Below are 18,786 nucleotides of genomic sequence, written 5' to 3'. Positions count from 1 at the left end.
TATTGGTTCCTATGGTGTGTTAATGTTTTTCAGGTTCAAGGGATCATAATACAACAAAGTTGAGTGAAGATGACAGTTTGTGTTGGGGCTGTGTAACAACAGAGTACAGACGAATATAATGCTGCCGAATACTTTGAGTAGAAAAGAAACACTCAAATCATAACTGGACGTACACAGAAAATATACTTGGGATTTTAGTTCAACGGTTCTCAGTTCCCTGAACCAAAAGTGTGGATTACCATGTCCTCCTTCTGGTCCAGCTACTCTTACTGAGAGCAGAGGATGAGGATGATATCAACATGTTTAGCTCATCCAGCAAACATCCCAACACCTGTTCCTTGGTGTTCAGCTGTCATCGGGACTATGATACACAGAAACATTCAGGGAACTTCCCCATAACATCATCCTACGCCTAAAATAGACAGATTTAACAGGCATGTTTGTTTGTGAATAATAATGACAATACATGCCAAAATACGAATAAAGACAATTAAATAAGAACTTTTTTAAAAAATGGTTGGCAAAGGAAAAAAAAAATCAATTCATATCGTATTGCATGTAAATATTGTATAAAATCCTTAAAAATACAGTTTAGATAATTACGATAATTATTACTTAAGTACTGAAGTCACCACAGCCAAAAGTGCAGAGGTCCATAAATAAAACATTGACTGTGGGTAGACAGTTGGGTTTCTCTGGGAGCTACTGCTCAACCTTACACCCTCCCACCCCCCTCCCCTCCCACCCCTCCTGTGACCCCACTCCACCACCACAAGGGACTAAATGAGTGCCTGGTCAAAGGTCACAGTTCATGAACTAGGACTTGAAGGTTAAAAGTTCACACATCCATGCACAGAGAAGAGGACAGGAACGTTCTTTTTTTTTTCTTTCCTTTCGCTGACACACACACACTCATGCACGCACGCACACACACACACACACACACACACACACACACACTCGCAAACGCACAAACCTCATTGTACACTCACACGGTTGCAAAGTTCATTCTCAGTGATCACTGCCAGAAGTTCTGTTGACATAGGCACACCTAGATAAATCAAGGGAGGGAGGGGAGAGGGGTGGGGGTGGGGGTGGGGTGCTGCGGGGCACATAAGGCGGCGGATCCAGGTTGTTTCTTTTTTTTGTTTTGTTTTGTTTTGTGAAAACCAGAACACTTTCTGAGTCCTTGACACTGTGTGCTTGCTCACAGGTTTACAGTAAGGGCAGAGGGAGTGTGTGCGTGTCGCTGAGCCGGGCAGGCAACAGAAACAGAGGGGTGAAGTATTAAAGCTATCAGAATAAATACTGTCGGTAGGAAGAAAACAGAGAGAAGAGGAGGGAGGAGGGGAGAGAGGCAGGGAGGGAATCACTCATTGAAGGCTGACTGTTGGAGTTTGAACCACAGTGGGCTGGTGTGTGTCTGTGTATGAGTGTGTGTGTGTAAAGACTAGAGGGGCCACAGGAATTAACACACCTGGGCAATACAATTCAATACAATATTGGGGGGGGGGGGGGACACGAGGAGAGCTTTGTTTAGCTTATTTTCCTACTATATTTCCACTGTTGAGGCTGTTATGGTGGCTAGTAACTTGATATCGCTCCTTGATAAGTAAAATATATCAAACCATTTTAAAAATTCATATTTGGCCCACCTGACGGGCCTGAAGAGGGGAGCCCAGACCTGATCCACAGTCAACTGAGAGCACTGACTCACAAAACACACAACACAGCTGGAGGCGCACGTAACTGTTACTAGAGCTAACCGACGTGAGCAACAACCAGGGAGTCATCCAACACTTCCTCTTTACAACACTGAACCTAATCTCGGAAAACCAAGGACATAAAACATGATTACCTTCAATGAAAATTATTTATATTAGAATTTCTGGAAGGCTTGAGTCACCATTATAAACAAAAATATCACTGGAAAAAGGACAACAGCCTACAAAAGACACTGGAAGGGAGTAGCAGGGATGGGAGCCATTAAGACAAAACTGGATATTCAGGCCTCCCAATTAACACTTGTTCCCAAAAAGGGGGCGGGGGGGGTCTTGAATCTGTGACCAGGGCTACGCTAACAGACAATAGAGCACACCCCCCCTCACACTGCGAGTTGCAGAAAGGCACTAAGAGTGGGGCTGTTGCTAGCCGTAGAAAAGTAAAAGCAATATACATTCATAGCTCACAGGTTAACCTTAACCGCATTCTGGGAAAAAATACACAAAATGCATTTGTAGAAAAATAAAATGTAAAAAAGCGTGGCCCCTATCTTTTCTTTTTTTTTTTTTTTGGATTCTGGGAGACAAGTATGGCTACTTTTTCACGGCTTTTTACCCCCCACCACCGCTAGAAGGCAATTCGGGAGTGATCCTCCACCGCTCTGGCCCCGAGCAGTTGAGCCCTTTCATGCACGCCGGTATGGGAATAAGGGAGGGGGGGGTGGGGGGAGAGGAGGGATGGAGGGAAAGGGTTTCAATGGGCGCGGAGGAGTGGGGGGGATGTTGGGGGGGTGGGAGGTCAAGGCTCAGCTTTCAGTGTGAGGAAGGAGAGGGAAACTCAACAGAACATGTGTTCAAGACAACGGCGAAAATCTCATCCAAAAACACAGACGCACACACACACACAGCACACATCTCAGTGTCTTCATGTACAGTAAGTAAGTGTAAGGACCTGGGAGAACAAACGTATGCATGATTTTGTATTTGTGTGTGTGTGTGTGTGTATGCGTGGGTGTGCGTGTGTGCAGGGGAAGGAGGAAAACAAGCTGTTGTTTGTGCTCAGGCTTCATGAACACAGAAAAGTCAGTAACCACAAAGACATCATCTCCTCTTAAACCTCGGCAGTGCTCGCACGCACACACACGCACGCGCGCACACACACACGACTCAGGGAATATGTCGGGAGAGAAATGAGCTCCAGCTGAGAGTGGGGGGGGGGGGGGGGGGACTGGAGTGTTCTGCCGAGTAAGGAGTGTGCGTGTGGGGGAGGGGGAGGAGGAGGAGAAGGAGGAGGGGGAAGTGTTGGGTTTGCAAAGGCTAGAGTACTATGAGTGCAGGGGGCGAAGGAGAGGGTGGGTGGAGGAGGGGAGGGGGGCAGTCGCATTCCACAGTACTGCACACAGGCTTGACACTCAAAGAGTCATGTAGTGAAAATCCTGACTGTAGACGGAGTTCGGCGACTCCTGTCCTCCAGTCTGAGTTAAAAGGACAGCGGGGCTCAGCTCCTATCCCGCCCCCCTGCTGCCGGCTCCAACGCTCCCCTTCACACCTCCTCCTCATCCACCTCATCCACCTCCTCCTCTCCTCCTCCTCCTCCTCCTCCTCCTCCTCCTCCTCCTGCTCCTCCTCCTCTCCCCCAGCGCCACGTGAAGGTGGTGTGTGTCTTCACGCGTGCTCGTGTTTGTTCGTGTGTGTGGTAGTTGTTCCGGTGGTTCAGTTAGGTCTGTAATACGGCTGCGACGTATGTGGCCGCCGCCGCCCCCTCCTACGAGGGACGCGGCGAGTCTCCGTCCGCCGCCGCGCGTCGACGCGCCGGCTCACGCTTCCTGTCACGTGGCCGTCGCTTCCAGGTAGCTCTGTAGTTTGCGGACGGTGGACTCGTCCAGTGAAAAGAGGTCAAAGTCAAAGGTGGTGTTGGTCACGTTAAAGTGGCCCGTCTCCTCGATCAGGTTGACGATCTGAGGGAGGAGAGGAGAGAGAGAGCCTCCGTCATTTACTGTGACCACGAAGTGTCCTTCAGACCAAGGACAATTTATTCATGGGAAAACTCGCACAGCAATAAAATCTCCATGTATTCTCTATGATTGATTGTACAATGGCTGTTTATGGTGCGCCAAGTTGAGAAAATGTCATTAGTTTTTTGGGTACATTTTGCAGGGTGTGCATCAGTGAATCCCAATCGGGATTAATTGTTGCACTGAACCACATATTCAGATCACATTCATGAAATGGTGACATGTGTGTGTCACCATTTCATGAATGAATACACATGACAAACACATTTTCCAGTACAACATTTTAACAACTAACAATGGCATGATGATCATTGATCATCATAGGTGTAAAATGGTAGACACATTGTCAGGCCAGCGCGCACACACACACACACACACACACACCTGCTGTAGGACATTGCGCTCCCTCAGAGCCATCAGTCTGCGATGGAGGTCGACCAGCTCCTCTGTGTAGGCCTGCAGAGTGGGAGGGGTGCAGGAGGAGGACAGTGAACATGATTAATAGAGTATTAAGGCCATGACAGATAATGACGATATTTAGATGGACAATGTTTCCAACAGTAACGTTTGTATAATTTTGTTTTTTATATTTGTGACAGTTATTTCGTCAAACCTGCTAATCCCCATCCCGGCTCAAAGCAATACTAACACTTTCCTTTGCCTCTGAAAGTTCCCCATGTGCCTCCATTAAAGGAAAACTTCACCCTCAGATACTCTTACACTGTTATGTATCAATAATTGTAAGTGTTGCAATTTACTTTTTTTTTTTTTACTTCAATTTTACTTTCCCTCAACATCATCTACTTGTTAGTTAGTGATTTCCCAAAATGCCTTTCAACAACCCCTGTGAAAATGTCTGAACGTCAGCTGTGGGTTAGATGTGTAGGTGGAGAGAGCACAAGTGATAGTGGTAGTAAGAGTGAGAGTTTTCCAGTTGAGAAAAAGTGAGTCCACCCCCTTACTCAAAATGCAACATGTCTTATGGCTGCATTGCTTTCTGGTCTATTGAGGCGGCGGTCGGTGGAGAAATTGGTCTCTCTTCCTCTTCTACGATGGATTCCTCCCTGTTCTTTAAGGTTGTATCCTGAGGTAGAACTGTCCCTTTGATTTAACCCTTTTTTTAGTGATGATCTCCATAAGGTTAAGTTTTGTCCAACAACACAAAGCTATGTAGTTTTACAGTGTGAAAGAGTGATATAAGATAGTGATATATCAGTCAATCAGTTTCACTTTTTCACTACTTGAATCATCTAGTTAGTAAGAAAAAGAAGAGATTTTTTTTCAAGAGTTCATAGGCCAAAGTATAACTGCACATCTGGCTCAATTCACTAGCCACTACTCCATCTTGAATTCATTAATGCATTCAACTGAAAGTTGATGTAACATTGCATGTGTGTGTGAGAGTTTAAGTATAAAAAGTTTGATTTACCCTTCCTACCTTGTCGTATCCCTTCTTCAACACCTTCTCTGACCGAAACGAGGGATCTGGACTCTTTCTGCCCGACACCTGCACTCAGAGGGAGAAATCAAAGAGATCAGAGAAAGAGAAAGAACAAGAAAGAGAGGAAGAGAGAAATCAAAAAGAGAGAAAGAGAGAGAGAGAGAGAGAGAGAGAGAGGATATACAGAAGAGAGGCAGAGGAGGTGGCGGTGTGAAACCAACTTTTCACAGCTCTGGATCAGCTGACATGTTACGGTCAACAGCCAAAAGGGAGGCGGACAAAGAACAAAGATCTGGGACACCACTAACAATTAAGATGGCTGACATGAAAGTGGAAGCCCGGTGCAGTCCTGAGAGACTGTCCCAATCAGGTTTCCATGCCTGTCTGCTGAAATGAACGGCTTTAGGTCTGTTGTTTTAAAGTAAGATTCATCTTACTCTTGTTTTGGGTAGGACTCATACCAATAAAAATGAGTCATATCTGTCTAAGCTAATGCCCTCGACAACTGTTTCAAGTATTACTCATGCGTAGGTTTCCCCAATGCATCTTGGCAACAAATTGCCCTTGTCCCATTCATTTACAATAACACAAAGATTATTAAGCGGCAAAATGCTTTTGGGAACTCCGACTCATGTCAATGATTTTTATGATTTTAGGCGTAGGATTATGTTGTGGGGAAATTCCCTGAATGTTATTTTCATGTATTCTAGTCCTGATGACAGCTGAACACCGAAGAACAGATGTTAAAATATTTGCTGGATGGGTTAAACATGCTGATATCATCATCATCATCCACTATCAGTAAGAATAACTCCACACCAGAATGTGTACACAGCATGTACCGCTGAACTAAAGTATCTGTCCTGTGTATGTCCATGTATGAGTTTATTTTCTACTCAAAGTATTCCAGCCCGTGGCAATAAGACAATGAAAGTGGACAGGAAATTGAGAGTTGTGTCTGTCTCACCTTGTTATTGGAGGAGCTGTGTTTCTGCGGGGGCGGGGCGGGGTCTCGACTGGGGCGGTGCGAGCCGTCACTGCTGTCACTCTCGCTGTCCAGGCTGAGTCTGACAGGAGGGGGACAGGGCGGGGTCAGAGGTCAATCACAAACACAGACTGACAGAAAGAGCACATTGTCATACTGCTTAGCACTGGCCCTGGTGTGTTTGTGTGTGTCATAGATGGTGATTGTTTGAGCCGTCAGTGTGGGCTTGCTGCTCGGTAAAACAAACCATCAACAATAACCCTTTCCTTTGTTATGGGCTTCATTCACCTGCAATGCTAAATAAAACAAAACAAAACACAGAAACTAACAAGAACGAGGTCAGACAAAAGACAGCAGAGGTAGGGAGAGGAAGAGAGGGGGAGAAACTGACCGAGAGTCACGGTTGGGGGGGTTGGTCTTGACGGGAGTCTCCTCCTCCGAGCTGCTGTCATCATCATCTGACTCTTCCGACTGGATTTCCTCCACCATGGAACGTAGGGGGCCTAGCAAGAGAAGGGAAGGGAGTGGAGGAGGAGAGGAGAGTCGCATAAAGATTAAATTTCTCTGAGGTTAAAATGCAATACCGCTGACTTTCAACCCTATAGCTCAGAAGTCCTACCAAACCCTTGATACCGCTAAATCCTCCATGTTAAATCTTATTTTAAGTGAAAATGGTTTCAGTGCTGATCCCTACAACGCAGCCCTACCTTGTCCTGGTTTCTGTCCCGGCTCAAAGTCCGAGTCGGAACTGGAGCCAGAGCTGGAGCTGGAGTTGGAAGGACTGGAGGGGGCCGACTGCTGTAAAGAGAAAGAGAGAGGGAGAACAAGAAAGGAGAGAGATGGATAGGGGGGACAAGACAGACAGAGATGGGCAGCAGGTCAGTCTGAGTGAGAGATTCCCAGTTATGGGATTTCATGAGGTCACACAGGGCAAAACTTTCTAGTCTGTCTGTAAATTATGTTGGATTACAAATGGATTAATCTAGCCTGGTTCCAGACTCCTGAATCGCAACCCACCCACTCTTCAGATTTGGTTGAGAGACTCAGAGCATCTGGTGTTGCTCTATTCAAAGGCGATTTCTCGATCGGAAAAGCAATCGGGCCAATCAGCGTCTTTGTGGGCGGGACTAAAGTTTGAACCGTTTCAATGGCATTTCGGCATAATAATATTTGTTGAAATCATTCCTTAACCAACATATTGTCTTTGCAAAGACGATATTTTTGTCAAAAACAGCCAATATGTTTGGTAAAGTTAGTAAATACACCCAGCATCAGTGTAACTGAAAAGCGTCTGGAAACTAGTCACTAGTGAAAGGGAAAATCAACACCCCCCTACACAGAAAACGGCTAACATGGAGGCAATGTCAGACTGAATAATGGAGTGGAAATGAAATGGCCATTCAGTCTGAATATCAGGCTAGGATTAATAATAAATCGGCAAGTACAGCAAATTTAGTACATTAGGACAAATTATACACATAATAAAAACCTTCCTGTAAAGGATCTGTTTGACCTCACCAAGAATACAGAAAGACATTTCTGACAATCAGATTTGAGTTAAAGCCCTGTCCAGCCCATGTACCTCTGACTTCGAAGAGGCTTCATCCTCTGAATTCGACTCATCTGACTCTGGAAGCTTCTTGGGCTCCTTCAGCTCCTGTGTGTCAGTTTTGCCTTTGACCCAGCGGCCTTTCTCCTTGGGAGGTTTCTTGTCTGTGTATGGCTGGCTGGCTGCAGACGAGGAGGAGACGCGGGGAGAGGTTCCTGTGAAGGCCCCGGCGGCGGCCCCCTTTGGCCCCTCGGAGCTGCCCTTCTTCTGCTTCTTTGCGCTGGGCTTGGGAGACTCCACCGTGGAGGGTCGTTTCCCTGGGACTTTAGACTCTGCGGGCCCTCCCCCTCCTCCTCCTCCCCCGCCGCCCCCTCCTCCCCCAGCCCCCCCTCCTTTAGGGGACATGCCTTCCATCTTTGCCTCCTTCAGGGTGAGTTTAGGCTCCTTGAATGCGGCCTTGGGCAGGCCCTTGCCCTCATCTTTCACTTTGATCTCTGCTGGCTTCTTGGAAGAGGAGGAGGAAGATGAGGAAGAAGGATCGCGGCCACTCTTGCCGCCTCCATCGCGGTCGTTGTCCCCTTTCGACGTGCCTTTGCTCTCCGAGTCTTTGCGGGGTCGTTCACGGTGCTCCTTGGTCACCTTGTGGGGCTTGGGTCCTTTGCTGCTGCCGCCGCTGCCCTCTTTACTGGGCTCCTGGAGAGAGGAAACAGGCGGATGAGCACCAGCATTATCTTCATAACCACTCTGCTCTCAGAGCACTCAGCCGAGGCCCCGAAGGAGAACAGAGCTCAACTGCCTGCATACTTAAACAAGGAAGTAGACAAACAGGCCACAGACTCTAGATGTTGGATGACAGGTGCTAAGTCAGATTGCAATCCTACATTGGAGATAGTCAAAGAGCAAGTTTAAGTAACATACAAGCAGAATGACACTGACTTGTGACCTACAGGTAGAGAGCATGGAGCGGGAGTTCTACGGATTATTGTGGCCTGATAATAGATTTAGATTCAAGCAGCAATTTTCCCCAACTACTGCAGCATGAATATTTACCTCAATGTATCAATCCTAAACTTGTTTTGATAGCATAGTATAATAGCTGTAGAAAAATGAGACCAATGAGTGTAAATTGGTTAATTCTATGTGTTGCTCTCTATGTTTGCCTCAACCAAAACAGAAAGAGGACTCACTTTGAATTTCTCTATTTGTTCACATGCGAACACATACACACAGCACCTAGCTAGGTGTGGAGCATCAACTGCTGCTGTAGTTGAAGTTACTACAGTCCTGGATAATCAGGATAACCACACCATTCAACAATGTATTGTCGAGAACAGATCCACTCTACTATATTGCTACACTCTGATAGGTTAGCTGTCAAATTACGGTTAGCTCTCAGTATCGTAGTAGCCTGTTAGCCAAAATGTGTCATTAGCATTGACCAAACTCAATGAATTCCACACTGGTTACACAAAACTGCTTTGCTAGCTCAATCTAGTTGCAACTAAAATATTCACCAGCAAATATTCAGCAATATGGGTCTTTAAGACTTGAAAGTCTCAACAATTATCTGATTATGTTGACTCATATGTCAACAAACACATGATTAATTCTTCACCTTATGTGTGGAAATGTAATTTGTATAGTAAAACACTTAGTGGTTTTGAATAGACATAAGCTTAGCAAGATGCAAAAAAAATTATGCAAAGCTTCTGACATTTTTAAAGGCCAGTTCCACATCTCAGTCAAACACAAAGACTGTACCACTATACTGGTCTATGAGAGGTTGAGACCATAACCTTGGTAAAACTGATGTGTTCCTCTCCTGGTAGATCAACTGGCTGAGTAATACCACTGCATGTGTATACATGCACAAACACGTAGTCAGTACTCAATAGTGATCCGAAGTCTGAGTCTGCCTATTCTATAACCAAGATCGATTTAATGATTTTGTTCATTGCATACATTGTTGATTTTGTCATTTTTCAATACCCTTTTAAAAAAAAAAGGTCAATGAAATTAACTGATTGGAATGATGAATAACATGAATGAGTAGGTTGGGAGTGCTAGTGAGGTGACTTGGGGTCAGTATGGACACAGCTTATCCTGTGTGCAGGGATAAACACAGACAGTAAAGCTCATCAGAATTAAAAGGCATGTCTGGAGCAGTGAATGGGCTGTTTCTAGTCGGTGTTGGCGAGCCAACCGACCTTTGACACGTGCGAGGTCTTGGTCTTCTTGGGGTCTGAGAAGGCGGAGAGGGGGATGGTGGGGAGCATGGGGTAGTCTGGACTGGGCCTCGACATGGCTTCGGCCCCCTCTGGAACCACCATTACCTGCATGATGGAAGGACGGGAACGAAAGAAACGAGAGAGACGAGTTATAGCCAATAACACGATCAAAAAGGTATTTCTGTTTCTACGTTGTTCTTTAAAGCGACTGTACATCATATGTACACAGTAGCTGCTACTATTGACTCGCACCAAAATAAACACACTACATCCTTCAAGTTCTGCTAACTAGTGAGCCAGCCTGTCAGTCATCCAGCCATCCATCCAGACTACATGGCACCCAGCCAGCCAGCCAGTCAGGCAGCCTCACCCCTCCAGCCTTGACCAGCTTCCTCCTGAACTCTTTGGTGGGGTTGTTGAAGGTGAGCTTCTCGCAGCGCAGGTGGTTGACAGGGGGGTTGCCCTCCAAGTTAAGGAATAGGTCATAGTTGAAGGTCACCTTCTTTGGCTCCTCCTGGAAGAATAAAGCAGAATAAAAGAGTATTTTATTAAGCTAATTGGTGTCATTTTTAACCCTCCTGAAACAACTTTATCAGACATGTGACACAAGGTAATTTGTGTTTGTCTTTTTGCGTATCCGTCCTAGATACACATGGTCAGCTCTCCATACCTATGTATTTCACAACAGAAGATAAAAGCTAGCTGGGTGCTCTGTGGCATCCGGCCAGATCTTATCAGCCCCGGCATATCAACTGGATAACAGTAAGAGAATGAACCATCACCCTGGAAGTCAACAAGACAGACAGACATACCTGGAGCCTGCGCGCTGATAAGAAACGACTAACATTCCTGAGAAAAGTTGAGTTTTAAAAAGGCAAACAGTGGGGGATTGGCAAATAAACTGGAAGCCTGATCACTGTATGCCAAAGGGATATAAGAAGCGGTACAATGAAAGTTGAGGAAGAGCCATTAAAACACTCATGACAGATTTTATAAACAAAAATGTCCTTTCATAAATGCGGGGTTGGATTTAGCGTTTCAGCTCTACACGCTCTTCCTCCTTCCCTTGCTGTATTTTCTTGATCTTCCTGATAGATTTTTCCATTGAGTTCAAGTAAATTACATAGAAACAGAGGATATCAGATTGTTTGGATACAGTCCAGGGGTCTAAACATTATGGAGAAATGCAGGAGACAATGGTGCACTAACTTCCACATGCCTCTTTAGCATTTTCCTTATCTTAGAGTAAGGGTGGGCTTGTTCTCTCTTTTGTCCTTCTTTTGATAGTTTAGGAGACTTAGAGGTGCGACTATAATAGTGTGTGCTTGTTTTAATTATTTCACTTGAAGAAGAGACAAATGTCCCCTCGTGAAAGGAATGTTTTTCCCAGCAGGACCTTGCATTCTGATTGGTTGAGTGGAAATCTCACAACATTGCATCAAACAACAACTGTCTGGCCTATTGGGGGCATGCTGCCCAAAGTGTGGCCTGTGGGGTAAATTTGCCCATTCACAATAACTATTGGTCCACCAAAGGTCTATTTCAATCTAAAATTTGTTCAGTGCATACACAGTTCACAATTGTATTCAATAGTGTAGCATGCACTAAATTAAAAATTCAATATGCAACATTCAAACTACAAATACTGAAGCCCATCCACTTGTATATCTAGGGTCACTCTGTTATCTGTAATTTATTAATTTTACAACAACTTGCACGGCATTGTGTTTCTAGTGTTTCAGTATTTCTCTGATATCTACGCAGTCAAACCTGCAAAACAATATAGCATCCTTGCATTATTAGTATGCTACTGTTGGAGAAAAGAAATTGACAAGGTTCAAATATACTGAATTTAAAGGTCACCCCTCCTATAAGGGTAGGAGTTAAAAGTCAAGGGCAATTTGGCTAGAACCAGCTGACAGGCTTACAGACCAACTCTGAACTCCAGGTCTGGGACAATGGCACCAAAGTCCTGTGTTCCTTAAAAACAGACATAAGGCTGCATGTGACATGTCTAACAGCAAACACTCCCTCTCTCTCACATACCCACACACACACGCATTTCTTTAAGCAATTTGTATTGTGTGTCTGATCAAATAGTTACTCTATTGTTACATAGTTGCGGCAGAGCTGTCAAGCGACCGCGGCTCAGAATAGGATTCAGGCAGTTTCCTGAAACAGTCACCACAACAGCTCATCATTAACCACAATGGAATTGTAGAATTATTCTAACCAAACAGCCGTCCCTTTTCCGAATCCCAAACGACACTTCAAACAGACAACTTAACACCAAAAGAAGAACTCTGCTCAACTGTCCACGTCTGGTGTGACTGTTGTGTTGACAGCTTGTCACGGGGACGGCGCTCGCTAGCCATCAGATCTGATTTCGGGTGAAAGCTTGAGGAGCAGAGGGAACTTGATCTGAGTGTAGAATAACCATGTGACACTGGCTCATATCCTGAGCGACAGTCTGGCTCGCAGACAGGAGTAGAGCAGGAAGATATCTCTGTAGCACCTCATTCTGGTCTTTTTTTTTTTTTTTTTAAGTGGACAGTCCACACTCCTTCAGTATTACTTTCTTTTGTTGCTCGGACAACGTACAGTAAATATTAACAGGAAAAAACAAAAGGGAGAAAACAGTTTGGCAGCGCTGCATGAGCTAGGATTTCAACCCTTAAAGCCATGGTATATGGACAGTTCACTATCCCCACTTGGGTATGAAGTGGCCACTCGTCTCACCCTGTTCTTGAAGTAGACCTCAATGGGCATGAGGAAGCCTGCGTAGCCCGACTCCTCCACTTTGTACGGTGGCTCCTTGCATACTGCAGACAGACAAACAGAGATGCATGATGGCTGATAGTTGTTACAGTGTTATTAAGCTTGTATTATTCTTACTACTGAGAGTCTGACTGAGGACTGAGTTTCATTTGGGGATGGGCAATAATTCTATATTATGGTTTAATGATTGAGTTATTGTGATACGCAATTCTGTTGTCTAAATTACTGATACAAATACAAATACTATTTGTTACATACATATACATAACATATACTATTATAATCTCTAACAAAATGAGATGGGAAACAAATTGGGTAATATTTGAAAATTCCAAAGTTTATCATACTTTATATTACCTTGAGTTCAATCTGATAAACATAATTTTGATTATTTAACGTGATTTTTAATATGTTAGTAGATGTTGTAATCAATATCAACATCAACATAAATTCTGGATATCAATCATGGATACTGGGATATCACTTTTGCCATAGCTTTATGCAGGGACACCTAAACAAAACAGTGATGGGTCTAATAAAACATGAGTGAGGTCCAACTTTGTATACTGTAGTTATTTGAGGCGACTTACAAAAGAGACAGGAACTTAAAAGGGAAAATGCTATAATGGAATATTCCACTGCACCATTACAGTGTGTGTGTGTGTGTGTGTGTGCATTCATATGTTGTTCTCTCTTCGTTGTACCTCTCTTGGGTTTGGGGAAGCTCTCATGCAGCCGGAAGACAACCTTATCTACAAAGTGCTGGATGTCGCCAGTCTCTGGCCCTCGGACAAACACCATCCAGTCGTGGGTGAAGCCCTCTGATGTCACCTTCTTCCTTAGCTGGGCCCTGTGACCCAACTCCAGCTTCACCTGCACTGTGCACTGCAAAGGGATGGGGAGAAACACAAAGAAGGTCAAATATATTACTAGACCAAGCCTTTAGGCATGAGCATGGCAAACAAAGTCCAAAATTCAAGGCAACACTGAACTGTGCATTGCCCCGATTTATTCAGATGTGACAAGCGGGTTGTTGAGCAAGTAAAATGCAATTTTTGCTTACTTTTCCCTGTAAAATGTATGCTTTTCTTTTCTTAAAACACTATCTTCATGTAACTTGCATCAGTTTGATATCACTTGCTATGTCCTATACTGTAAATTTATATCATAAAGATTTATGTCAGCCTCCACTTCATCCCTGCCTACATTACAATAACACTGGAATATGAACAGTCTCACTGGTTGTAATGCCGCTCCACAGGCAGTTAATAACTCCCTCTTGATTATAGGGTCTGAGACAAAGATGCAGAGCTCTACAGCGTCACTTACGAGCTGATGTTGGTTAAGAAATGAACATAAACAAAGCCAGTAGTGAGATGAATAAAGGGGCCGTTATTCACCGATTACTGATTTGGCCCTGAACAAAATATAAAATTTCTGGATGTACTTTATACAAGAGGGGCGAAGCTGAACATTTGGCCTAGACTACAAGACCTAAAGCTGGCCTGGTGTCGGGAAGTTCCCCCTGGAATGGGAATGATTAGCTGCCCGAGCCGACAGATCTCAAAAGGTTTGTCCAAAAGAGGGGCATATTGTTGGGCTACCTCTCATTGCCAAGAACAATGACAGCAATGGGACAAGCAAATGACATTGTGCTGCTGTGATGGTGGTGATCGGGATAGCAAGTGAAGAGGCTTTGGAGATGGAGTGGGGAGGGGAACAAGGGGGGACGAGAGGGGACAGAAAAGGCACTTTATGTCCAGGGGAGGGCTGAAGAATGTGGGGATTTGGCCCCTTCACTGAGCAGCTCGTGAGCTGGGACTGAGTGGGGGGATTAGAGGGGACAGGATTGAGATGAGCTGGTCTGGCACTCTCAGGCTCGCTCTCTCACACAGACACACAGTCTCTCACACACCTCCTCTGCCTGGCGTTTCGCCCGGCCATTCTGTGGCAGTAATGCCCTTAAACTCCAGACTCCACCACACCCTCAGCAAGCAGCCATGGAGTCCCTCCAGTCACCCCACACCCCCCAGGACTCCACCAAATCAGGGATGTGATAAGGACAACACATGAAAGCAGGCAAATAATGGGCCAAAAGGAAGACAATGTGATTCTCCATCAGAAATCAATAGGAATAAGAAATCCTACATAAAAAAAATACTGTTGCGTCAAAATACCTGAAAAAAAAAAGAAGATAGTTACCTGAGAGATTCAGAGAGGACAGATGATAAATAAAAAAGACACAATGATTACAATAAAAGTTTGTCAATCATTCTTCTAATAGTATAAAATGGAAAAAATTACATTTGGCAAAACTTATTTCTACAGCTAACCTCCATCAAAGCCACTGCAGGGGAGATAAAAACAGACAATACGCAGCCGCCACCACCATCGAGTGTACACGCGCGCACATGCACGCCCACCCACTTGTACACACGCACACGCACAATCTTCCAATTGAAGAGAAATGCTCGTTTTGGCAGACACGCTGACTCGCATGAAAACAATGAACCCCCACGTGCCATGTAAATAACACCCCTCATGACCAAGTTAATCTCTGCCAGCAAAAAAATAAATAAATAAATAAATCAAAAATCTGAAAGTCTCCTTTGGGGAGGAGGACACACAGAAACAAGAAGAGGCTAAATGTAACCCCATCCCTGTGTCCTAAAACAATCACCACAGCGGTTGTGTTTTGATGATGAGCCCAATCGTAGGTTCCGGCTAAATCCTTCACACTAAGCCCGTCCCATCTAAGACAACATAAATAAAGAAAAACAGTCACTTGTATTGGAAATCGGTCAATCCCTCTTGGGCATCAAACATCAACAAAACGGGGGGAAGTCATACGTGGCCAACCTACCTACAGCGGCCATGGAAAGCAGTAAATATTGGAATTGGGGTGTGTGTATGTGTGTGTAGGGGTTGTGAAAAGCTGCAGGATTGCTCGTCCGGTCATCATAAATACAGCGTTCCTGTGCTACTAAATAGTAGCAAAGATTTCAGCATCTGTGCACATGCTACTATTCAATGCACGAGACAATTAGGCTAATCAAGCTGTCGTCTGGTTGTGACATGATGCTGTGATGTGCATACAATAAATCCAAAACAAACGTATAATGAGTAACAGATTTAAAACAACTTGCTCCACAAGACTCTGAATCTGAAAGACTCTGCCACTAGAAAGACATCAAAAATTGCAAATTTTATATATATCTTTGTCTCAAATGAATAGTCTGATGCAAAGCTTGCACAAGTAAAAAAAAAAAAGATGACATTCAAAGAGGCACAATTTGACTGGTCTTTCAACTTGTGGCGCCGCTGCCGACGTCCACTGGTTGCATAGATCTAGTTAGGACTTCAAAGGGGCCAACACTGAACAGGGACAAGTTCCAAGAAAGTGCCTGGGCCACTTTACATGGCTGTGTGTGGCCTAACCATCTGAAATATAGCCTGCAACAACCTCAAGCAACTGAACAGTTTCTCATTTTGACGCAATGTCTCCCTTACAGTAAGGATTTAAGCAGGGATGTAGGAGGGTAAGCCCACCTAAACTCAGCTGACCCACCTTATTTGCACAATAGAGTTATCTCACCTTTTTAGGCTGACATAAATCTTGATGCAAATTTATAGTATACATCATAATGAGTAGTATCAAACTGGTGTAAGTTATGTGAAGATATGATCTTTCCAGGGGAGAAAGCACATAATCGTTCTTTGCTTAAAATACAATTGATTTTTGTTCATACTGGTGGTTGTTTACCTTATCATCATCACCGACTAGAGGTCATGGTTTACCCATCCTCTTATTTACCACTACATCACTGGATTTAAGTTCAACGCCAGATAATGAATATGTCAGCTTTTCCACCATACTGGAAATTTTTGCTCCACAGTCGCTAATATGGGTAGGCATTCAACATTAATGATTAGTTAGCAAATTAGGAGAAGATTTCACAGAACTTGTATACAAGTTCCTGGTTTTATAAGCGGTACATTTGTGATTTGAGGCCGTAGTAGTGGAGACACCACCCCGCCTCTCCACCCCAACCTGGAGAGGACAAATCTTTTCCCCCGGCGCCTTGTAGCTGCTGCTTAGCTTTTAGCCAACGGCCGATACACTCCTGGTAGGTAGACTAGCTTAGCTTAGCTAGCCAAAACCTCGAGTCAAATTAGTCTTTAAGCTGATTTATTATATGCATGTGCTTTTTAACGCAACAGACCAGAATAAGCACCAGGTGGAAATCTCTTTGTGTGCCCAGTTGTACAGCTATGCAGCGGTGGTGAATGGTGTAGTAGACTGTAGCTAGCGGTAAATACCGATGTATGAGTGGCCAGCTAGCATAGCTCCTGAGCCAAACAACTAGGAGTTCATTAGCAGCAGGAGCATTTTTTTTCTGGCTAGCAGAACAGAGCATTCATTCCTGTCCAGGCAGGGCGCAGCCTGCTGGCATTTTCTCCGTTAAAAGTTCAGATTTCATAAGGAGACACAAAAGCCACTGTACCTGGTTCTCCATGGTTCTCTGGCTTCAGTGATTGTTGTATTTATTTACAGCGGCGTTTGGAGAGCGTCTCCCCAGTCTCTGCTCCTCATTGTGTGTCAATTTCAGCCCAGAACCGGAAGGCAGACAGCACCCCTCCCCTTCCAGACGGCTGCTGGCATGCTACCAAAACAGAAAGCTCTCTCGTCCAATCAGGTCGGAAGGAATTTAAGAACTCTTGGAAGGAACCAATCACGACACCCAGAAGGCGGGGCGATCTTTGAGCTACAAATACAATTAAAGCATTTTCTGGTGGCTTTCTCGAGTGACAGCAAGCTTGTCCCAATGGCTAAAGCTCAGTTTCAATTGTAAAATGCACATGATGCATGCTAATTGATTAATCGAGGTTCATAAACATATCTTGTAAAACCATAGTAAACTCGTTGAGCAGCACACTTTTGAATGCAAGTAATATTGGTTAAAAGCATGCAAAAACCTGATTTCCTTCTGTGAATCTCCCACAGCAATGTATGGTAGTTTGCATGAGAAACATATTTTGTTGTAACCTAATGTTAATTTTACTTACACACCAATAGGAAAGTGACACAAATTTATATGATTCAAAAGAAGTTTGTAATTACATACACCTGCATATTGTAATTTTTCTGTATCATTTAAATAAAGTCTTAGAAGAGCTGGATAAATCTGAATTGGCTACATCTACTCTACCCCTCACTCCACAGGCAGTCACACTGAGCTTTCTCGGCCTCTGTCTCCAGTGACATAGTGCACTGGTTCTATTTCAAATGTCGGATCTGAAAAGAAAGCAGTATGCCTTCTAATTGAAGACATCTCTTTTATAGATTCAGGGAGTGAGGGCCCACTGCAGTCAAGTCTCCGTGGTGCGCAGACTTTGATGTGAGATTATCTGGCCTCCGCCACAGGACAGAAGGTCACAACTCTCTCACTGGCTTGGTGCCTCCCCTTCTACCCCTGTCACTCAAACTGATCCAGTCTGCCTCTCAGTCAAATCAGTCTGAAAGAAGTCCCACCTGGCCGTCAGGCACAATGCTGCCCTATTTGTATTGAGACATCAACCTTTAAATCCTCCTTTTCATTGTGTAGGGAGAGAGGGAAATACAAAGTGAAGCCATGTCCTACACAATACACACTGGTACCATACAGCTATATTGCAATTGATAATAAATGATAAAGGATATGCACAAAACAGATCTTACTGAATGAATGGATAAGTCTGTGAGATAGCCCAGCAGTTTTTCTTCCAAATCTTTATTTCAGTGTACACACAGGGTAGTGAAAAGTTACAGGTAATTGTTTTCCCTTTGAGCACCATACAAGTTGTCTTTTGTCATCTCCTTTGAAATAAGAGTTTATTCTGTTCTACTGGTTTTCTGGCTCTCAATCCGTCATCTGGCTGTCATTTGTTAATATTCAAACATCAAATTTGAAAAGCATGGATTGTCCACAAATAATTTTGAATATTCCCATCAGCCCACAAGAGGTCACTGTTGCAGTTTCAAGTGCAGAGAATGCATGTACATTTCTTTGTGTAAAGGATCTATTGTAG

At 44.3% G+C, this 18,786-nt stretch overlaps 1 protein-coding gene across 1 annotated transcript; it reads right to left on the bottom strand.

Annotated features, from left to right (window-relative positions):
* Positions 1–3,287: 3,287 nt before the first annotated feature.
* On the bottom strand, positions 3,288–17,326 carry mllt1a (MLLT1 super elongation complex subunit a). Its single transcript, XM_071517028.1, has 12 exons — positions 17,223–17,326; positions 13,422–13,602; positions 12,679–12,761; positions 10,310–10,453; positions 9,919–10,044; positions 7,745–8,404; positions 6,870–6,960; positions 6,554–6,665; positions 6,145–6,244; positions 5,166–5,243; positions 4,121–4,192; positions 3,288–3,679 (listed from the first exon to the last, which is right to left on the bottom strand). The coding sequence occupies exons 1-12, from the start codon at positions 17,232–17,234 to the stop codon at positions 3,551–3,553; spliced, it is 1,788 nt and encodes a 595-aa protein (XP_071373129.1). The 5' UTR covers positions 17,235–17,326; the 3' UTR covers positions 3,288–3,550.
* Between the last annotated feature and the right edge of the window lie 1,460 nt (positions 17,327–18,786).

The sequence above is a fragment of the Centroberyx affinis genome, unplaced genomic scaffold, assembly GCF_046629955.1.
Source record: "Centroberyx affinis isolate AG114_WGS23_722 - 3 ecotype Tasmania unplaced genomic scaffold, CSIRO-AGI_Caff_v1 ptg000449l_1, whole genome shotgun sequence".
NCBI lineage: Eukaryota > Metazoa > Chordata > Actinopteri > Beryciformes > Berycidae > Centroberyx > Centroberyx affinis.
This window is presented reverse-complemented; position numbering and strand designations above follow the sequence as displayed.

Excerpts from the sequence above, each read along its gene's own strand:
- mllt1a (XM_071517028.1), bottom strand. Across the intron at positions 6,961-7,744 it reads AAGCCTCTTCGAAGTCAGAG|CAGTCGGCCCCCTCCAGTCC; the intron begins GTACATGGGCTG and ends TTCTCTTTACAG. Across the intron at positions 3,680-4,120 it reads AGCGCAATGTCCTACAGCAG|ATCGTCAACCTGATCGAGGA; the intron begins GTGTGTGTGTGT and ends CTCCTCCCTCAG.